We start from the raw sequence: 8,754 nt of genomic DNA, 5'->3' as shown, positions 1-8,754 counted from the left end.
GGGTGTGGCAAGCTTATCCAGCTACACTTAAGTTAGCTTGCCCTGGAGCAGGTTAGTGCTAATCGATATGTAACTATGGTGATTTATCAAAAGTTGCTTCCACGAACCAAAAAGAGGGGCGTTTTTTATCTTAGCCTGAAAATTAGCTCGCTAAACCGCTTAGCGAGCTACGACGAATACCCCCCTGGGAACCATAACTTTTTAATGTTATTATTTTCATTAGGAGGATGTTTAGTCTTATCTCTCTTTATTCAGGGTGAGATTGGCCTGGGAACCATAACTTTTTAATGTTATTATTTTTATAAAATTGCTCATCTTGTCAAAAGTGCTGATCAAAATGGCTGATCTTGCTGGAGTGTTTGCAGCCTCCTTACTTTAGGGGTGTCAGCAGCACACACACAAACCCATCCTGTCTCTGTCTGAGTGACTCTAGAGTGCCCCCTATCTGCCCCCCCCTCAGATCACATGGCAGGGGGATGTAGACGCTACCACCCTCACCCCACTGTTCCCCATCCTCTGCCCCCACACGGATCCAGACATGGCAGGGAGATGCAGGTTACACCCACTACACATCCCTCCCTGCAGGGATCAAGACTGACCACTGGCAGTAGATGCTACCCCTGCCCCACATCCTGTGAGGATCAACAGCAGCAGCTGCAGACAGAGGCACACAGACACTCATATGAACTAACTCTTCCCTCTCAGACAGAGGCACACAGACACTAATATGAACTAACTCTTCCCTCTCAGACAGAGGCACACAGACACTAATATGAACTCACTCTTCCCTCTCAGACAGAGGCACACAGACACTGATATTACCTAACTCTTCCCTCTCAGACAGAGAGAGTGGAGATGTTGGTGCTGTTAGCCATGAAGAAAAGGTGGTTCCTTTCTCTCAGAGAATAAGTCATCAGGATCTGCTCCCTCAGAAGACATGGCAGGGGGGTGTAGATGCCCCTGTCCACTGCCCCATCCCTGCAAGGACAAAGCCATGGCAGGTGTACAGTAGATACACAGAGGTGTTGATGCCCCTATCAATAGCCACTACATGCCCCCATCCCAGGAGGATCAACAGCAGTGGCTGCAGAGGGAGGGGGAGTGGAGGGACACAGATGCCCCCTTATTAACCCCTCCCACTCAGACAGAGAATCAGAATCAGAATCAGGTTTTATTGGCCAAGTAAGTTTGCACAAACAAGGAATTTGACGTGGTAAAGTGGCTCTCATTGTGCTTACACAGAATATACATTACAACACAGTACAAAACAAACAGTGCAACGGTCTAAGAAGTCTAAGAAAGTATATACAAGGCGGAATGGCTATATACAGGAGCTGTGAATTGTAACATAACAATAGTGCAAAGGAGAAGTGAAGAGTGCAAGAAGTGAAATATATGTGCTACAGAGAGAGGAAGAGTTGCTGCTGGTGATACTCTGTTCATCTACTCATGTAGCAGATGCTGTTATCCAACACAACTCACACTACAGTGCTAATGTACATGTTGATGAGTATGTGAGCTGAGTTCATTTAGCGGATGCTGTTATGCAGCGCAACTCACACTACAGTGCTAATGTACATGTTGATGAGTATGTGAGCTGAGTTCATTTAGCGGATGCTGTTATCCAGCACAACTCACACTACAGTGCTAATGTACATGTTGATGAGTATGTGAGCTGAGTTCATTTAGCAGATGCTGTTATCCAACACAACTCACACTACAGTGCTAATGTACATGTTGATGAGTATGTGAGCTGAGTTCATTTAGCGGATGCTGTTATCCAACACAACTCACACTACAGTGCTAATGTACATGTTGATGAGTATGTGAGCTGAGTTCCCTGACCTGGGTGTTGTTAACACCTTTATCTACTAGTGGAGATCAGTGACATGTCACACACCAGACACACTCAATGTCTGTGTGTGTGTTTGTGTGTGTGTGTGTGTGTGTGCGTGTGTGTGTGTGTGTGTTTGAGTGTGCGTGTGGGTGTGCATGTGCATGTGAGTGTTTACTGGTCTTTTACTGGTCTGGAAAAGAAGCATCGTGAACAGAGGCATCCGTCAGGAGGGGGACTGCATGGCCGTCCTGTGGAGGACCAGGAGGAGACGCAGTGGTGGGCTACATCTCTACCTCCCTTAGTCTCTCTTTCTCTCTCCTCCTCTCACCTTCTATACTTTCTGCATCCTACCCATCTTGAGGTGGTGTAAGGCCTGTGTGTATTAATGTGTGCTTTCAGGAGAAGATGGGCATCATAAACAGAGGGGTGCTATATGGCCTGTGTGTATTAATGTCTGTGTGTATTAATGTCTGCATGTGTGTGTGTGTGTGTGTGTGTGTGTGTGTGTGTGTGTGTGTGTGTGTGTGTGTGTGTGTGTGTGTGTGTGTGTGTGTATGTTTTACAGGTGGTCACGAGAAGATGGACATCATGAGGGGTGGGGTGTATGGCCCGTGGGACTATGAGAGGCTGAGGATTAGTTGCAGTGTGTGTGTGTGTCTATTTGATGGTAGATTAAGTGGCACAAAAAGGCAGACATGGAGACAAATATTTAGCGGCTTGCAATTTATTCACTCACCACCCGGGGGCTTAGAGTATCCACATGCAAAAGGAAACAAACAGACTGATAATATAACTTAATCTAACAGCTGAATATGCACAGCCAGTACAATAGCTTCCGACAGATGTCCCTAAATACAGGCAGCAAAAATATAAGAGGCCTCACACATCTAAGGATGCTGGAGAAGACAAAGCTTCCTTCTCACCATCTCACCACAATATGTGTGCACCCATCTGCTTCTACACACGCCAGCCAAGTTAAAGCAGTTCAGTATGTCATGTGGTGATGTACAATAATGAATGAAGATGTCACTGCTCAAAAGTTTGTTTTTAAAACTGCAAAAAAAAAGTCTGGTGCATCCGCCATTAGGCATATAAAATGCGGCATTACACACACAAACACATATTACACAATAACTTTAACACACAGACACACACATACACACAAACACACATACACACACAGACACACACATTACACAATAACTATGCCATACACACAAACACAGACATACACATTACACCTATAACTATGCATAACACACACACAAACAGAACCCAAACCAGTGCATCATTTTCAAACAAATGCAGCAAATTACTAAACCTTAAGGAGAGCAGTATACATCATATTGTTGCTGAACAATTCTTATAACCCACACATTCAATTCAGAAAAAAGACAAAATATACAAAAATACAACATCACCATTTGCATAGTATCATCAAAGCAGTGGTGTATAAACAGAATACACATATCACTATTTCCATAGCATCACACATGTGTATGAATAGGAGTGGGTGACTCCTGTGTTCCTGCAGCATGGGGAACCCATTTGATCCGGCACAGGGACACTGAGGAGCAATAAAGCATAAACCCAGGATAGAGGGGCTCAGTGAATGTGGAGTAGAACGTGTGTAGGTGGGTGAGTGTGTCAGAGGAGACGCTGTAGAAGGACAGAGTGCCGGCTGGCCAGTCCAGGTACACTCCTACTGTTCTGGAGCCGGAGGAGGGGGCAGGTATGTCAGTCTGTTCATTAATGTGTCTGGCAGAGTAACTGTCAGGAGAGCAGAGCAGACTCCAGGACTTGTCATTATGTCCCAGCAGGCTGTCACCACTCCACCCTTTCCTCTGGATGCTTTTATATGCCACAGCTACAGTAGCCCCATCCCCTTTCCACTCAGCCCCATCCCCAATCCACTCAACCTCCCAGTAGCAGCGTCCAGACAGATCCTCTCTACACAACATCTGATCCCATCTGTCAAATCTCTCTGGGTGGTCAGGATACGGCTGCTCCTTAAACCCATATGTCACCTTTCTGTTCCCCTCAGAGAGAGAGAGACGTCTGCCTGCTGTGTTTGGGTCCAGTGTGACCTCATAGGCATCTGCAGACAAGAGGAGAGGAGAGAGGAGAGAACAACATCATCAGAATATGGGGAGTGACAGCTGCTGCGCACACACACACACACACACTCTCTCTCTATTTCACATTCCAGACACAGCACACCAATACACATACACACATACACACATATACACACACACATACAAACATAAACACATAAACACACACACACACACACACACACACACTCACACACACACACGTACACACACACACACACACAAACACACAAACACAAACACACACACACACACACACACACTCTCTATTTCACATTCCAGACACAGTACACCAATACGCATACACACAACTTCATATTCCAATCACAACATACACCTATATATTTGAAACACAACTCAACAGTACATACAAACACACACACACACACTACTTCACATTCCAAACAGAGCACACCAATAAACACACACGCACAAACACACACACACAAAAACACTATAACACATTCAAAACACAGCACACCAATACACAAAATCACGTAGTACACCAATACACACTCAAACACACAAACACACACACACACACACACCACTACATATTCCAAACAAAGCACACAAATACACACACAAACACAAACAAAATACAGCTACATATTCCAAACACAGCACACACACAGACACACAAAGACGCACACAGATGCACAGAGAGAGAGAGAGAGAGAGAGAGAGAGAGAGAGAGAGAGAGAGTACATTCCAAATGTAGCACACCAATACAAACACACACACACACAGAGGCGCACACATCCACACACAAACACACTACATTACAAACACGTGAAGAAACAGACACAACAGACAACAGAAATGCGCGATCCCCAAAGCAATTCCCTTATGATGGAATCCCGGACGCTTTTAAAGGGCCGGGACTTCTATAGGCCCAATGGGATTAGAGCCCCAATCAACTGCGCACCAACCCACCTGCAAGACACACAAGACAAAACAGAAGCACAGGCAAAAATACATAGACAGACCCACAGGGTCGTAACAACATTACAAACACAGCACACACACACACACACACCACTATGTATCCAAACAAAGCCAACACACACACATACAAACACAGAAAAAAAATACAACTACATATTCCAAGCAAAACACACCAACACACCCACACACACACACACACACACCACTACCCATTCCAAACACAATACACCAATACCCACACACACACTGACTACATTCCAAACACAGCACACCAATCCACACACACACACACACAAACACGCCACTACCCACTCCAAACAAAATACACCAATACACACACACACACACACTGACTACATTCCAAAGACAACACACCAATACACACATACACACACACACAACAACACACACACACACTACATTCCAAACACAGCACACCAACACACAAACCAAAACACACGCCCAACACACACTCACACACAAAACACACACACACTACATTCCAAACACAGCACCCCAACACACACATACACACACACACACACACACACACACACACACGCAATGGCAAATCCCTTACACAACTACACTAAATCACACACACACACACACACCAACACACACACACACACACACACACAAACACACACACACACACACACACACACACACACATTCCTAACCCAGCACAAAAATACACAGACACACTACATTCCAAATACAGTACGCCAATACACACACACACACACACACAACCTCACATTCCAAACACACCACACCACACCACACATATACACACACAAGGGGTAGCCAGTGAGAAGGGTGTTAAAACATCAGCAAGGGCAGGGGTTGAAGACTTAGTTTTAGACTAGAGCTTGGTGATGCCTGTCTGTGGCTATAGTAGCTAGCCTCCTTATCCTGTGTCTGATTGGGGTGGGTTATGTGGCGATAGGCTGGGTCTATACCATGTGCTTCATTTTGCCCAGGAACTGTGTGTAACCAAATGTGTGTGTGGCTGCCGACCAATATTTAGGTCGCATTGACGACATATTCACTAAATGGGAAAAATATAAACTTCATAACAACATCTTTCTCTCCCTGTTCTGATGGGAAGGCATTCTTGAAAGTGGTGGTTTCTCATGACATTTGAATCAGCCTTGCATTTCCCCCAGTCCATGTATATCTAGAGCCGTCAGCAGATGATTTGAGAGAAGTGACCAAGGGGAGTTGGAGAAATGAGAGGAATGATATGATAAATGTCTTAATCAATCATCATCATCATTAGAGTTTAAATCATTCTTTATTCAGAGAAGAGAGAAGTTAAAATATGAGATATGTGTTGGTAATGAATGATGAAAGGGAATATGATTTGCTGAAACTAGATACTGTGTAACTGTTAGTGTGACAAACACTGTATGAAAGTTCACTGTTTTCTGTGATCAGGGCCTTCAGTTAACATCTCATCTGATCTGTAATACGTCAACTAGTTTAGCATGAAATGTTGTTTTATTTACCACGTGTTGCCCTGACATAAACACGTGAACAGCTAAATTTAGGTTTGATGCAAAAACGATGGACTTAACCAGCAGATAATTTTTTTAAAGTGGCAGTTCACCATTAATCAGTGTCGGCATATGTCATCGTATAGTACTTATCTTTTCAACTGAGTATTAAAAAGACTCTCAGTACATAGTACTCAGTACACAAATTAACTACTGATGATTATTTATTTAAATAATGCTTGTCTGTAATTATTAGTGTATTTGCTATTTATTATAAGTAAAGAATACAAAATATAGGTAAATGTATTTATATACGGCGACTATAGAATATAGAAAACTCTTTTCAATAATGTGTAGTAAATGAAACGACTAGTTAGTGAAAACAATGTCATATGTTGCAAACAGAATGGGTATTTGTATCGTGTGGTATATGATTATCACGCCAGCGCTGAGCCCTGCTCCTGCCACGCCCCCTCCTTATTCACATTCCCAGTCCCCTGATTGGCTGATTACCTGCACCTGTCACTCTTTCCACTTTATAAATTCCTCAATCACCTCACTTCCCTGTCTGGCCTCGTTTTAAAAGGACTAAACTCCAGAAGATTTAAGCTCCAGACTCTTCAACTCCTGCGATCGTTCCTGTCTTCCTCCCCGACTTACAGGTCATTCTAATTCTCTGCGTCCTCTCCCTAGCTCCCGTGTTCCAGCGTTCCCATGCCTTGTTTACCTTATTTTTTCCCCATTAAATCTAAAACCTCCTGAGCTTTGTGTTTTGTTGGTCATTGGACTTGGTCATGGACTTTATCTTCTGAGCGTTATTTACCAGTTTTGCTTTTGTGTTCTCCCTGTTATTTCCCCTGTGTCCCCCTGTACTGGCTGTTTCCAATAAACTCAATCCATTCAGGTCTCTGAGTCGCTTGAAGACCGTGACAATGATGATATGAATTGATCTGAAGAAACATAGTAGCTCAGAGTTGATGCACTGATGTGAAGTCATAGAGCTGACTTTTCTTTTACACCAATGAACAATTGTGGGTAGAAGTAACCTACTTACATCGCATTATCTGTACTTTCCCAAATAATGCATTTGGATGCATCCCCACCCCTTACTGTCCTCTGAGGAGTGATAAAAATGCTCTGTAAACATCTTAATCTTACTTTAGAGATGTATTAAGAGCTGAACACTTCCCAAATTATTTGATATTGGAAATGAAAGCCTTGGGCTCATTAATTGCTGTGACCCTGACACACACACACACATCCATTGTGTAGTGGTAACAGCTACAACAGGCATAACACTCAGTGAAAACTGAACACACAGAACAGATGTCTGTGAATGATCCCAATTCATACAGTTACTAAATTAACCATTAAGACTTACATCTCAGCAAACGTGGTCGAGCTCTGTTTACTGAAGCATGGTCAGTTCTGTAACAGAAACACACGGTCACACATATACTCTTCTAAAACAGATAAGATCTGCCATTTTTTTTCATTTGAATAGTTAATAGTTACTAGATGAACTGAATGATAATTTAAGGAAAGATACATATATATATTATTGTGAGAGGAATGTTATTTCTGATAAATCTAATTAAAATGGCTACAGGAGCAATGGTGATTATGTTATTGCATTGAATGCTGCTGTATTTTGCACTGGTGCTCTTAGTTTAATTATGTGAAGGAAGGCAGGCAGGTTAAGATGGACCTTGACCTTTGACACCAGAGAAACAAGGACAAAGGAACAAAGGAATCAGGAAGATGTAGAGTAAATATAGTTCTTTATGCCTATTTTGCCTATTTCTTGCCTAATTGGGACTAGTTTTTACCTTTACCAACTGCCTATTCATTGACTAATCCCTTTGCTACCATATCATTTATTTGGACTTCTGGATTCCTTTGGAGTCCACTTACCTGCCTGACCTCTAATCCTCAGATCATTTATCTGGACCACTTTGCAAAAGGGACAGTTTAAATTCATATTTGCAATATTGGACGCTGTATCAAAGAAGTGACCTACAACTCAGTTGATAAAGTAGATATTTAAATGCATCTTTGAAAATATATCACTACACTAGGTATGAAGAAACTGATTAGATCTCACACGAATAATGCAGAAAAGTACAACATTGGGATTTCTTTCTACGCTTACTTAAGCGTCTCCAGTTTACAGTCAGGATCCTCCAGTCTAACAGATAACAGCTTCAGTCCTGATTCTCCGGGATGATTGTAGCTCAGATCCAGCTCTTTTAGGTGGGAGGGGTTTGAAGAAAGGGCTGAAGCAAGACAAATACAACCCTTTTCTGAGATGAGACAATCAGAGAGCCTAAGAGAGAGAAAGAGAGAGAGA

General features: G+C 42.9%; 1 protein-coding gene across 1 annotated transcript in view; it reads right to left on the bottom strand.

Moving 5' to 3' along the window:
* Window positions 1-928: 928 nt before the first annotated feature.
* The window catches only part of LOC122128906 (protein NLRC3-like), a 59,853-nt gene continuing 52,027 nt past the window's right edge, over window positions 929-8,754 (bottom strand). Inside the window, exons 7-10 of the mRNA XM_042703963.1 lie at window positions 8,557-8,730; window positions 7,786-7,832; window positions 3,382-3,935; window positions 929-1,084 (exon numbers count right to left, since the gene is read on the bottom strand). Of these exons, the coding sequence (XP_042559897.1) occupies window positions 929-1,084; window positions 3,382-3,935; window positions 7,786-7,832; window positions 8,557-8,730 (931 nt within the window). The remainder of the gene's footprint in view (window positions 1,085-3,381; window positions 3,936-7,785; window positions 7,833-8,556; window positions 8,731-8,754) is intronic.

Source organism: Clupea harengus, unplaced genomic scaffold (assembly GCF_900700415.2).
Source record: "Clupea harengus unplaced genomic scaffold, Ch_v2.0.2, whole genome shotgun sequence".
Taxonomy (NCBI): Eukaryota; Metazoa; Chordata; class Actinopteri; order Clupeiformes; family Clupeidae; genus Clupea; species Clupea harengus.
The sequence above is the reverse complement of the archived record's forward strand: the minus strand, read 5'-3'. Positions and strand labels throughout refer to the sequence as shown.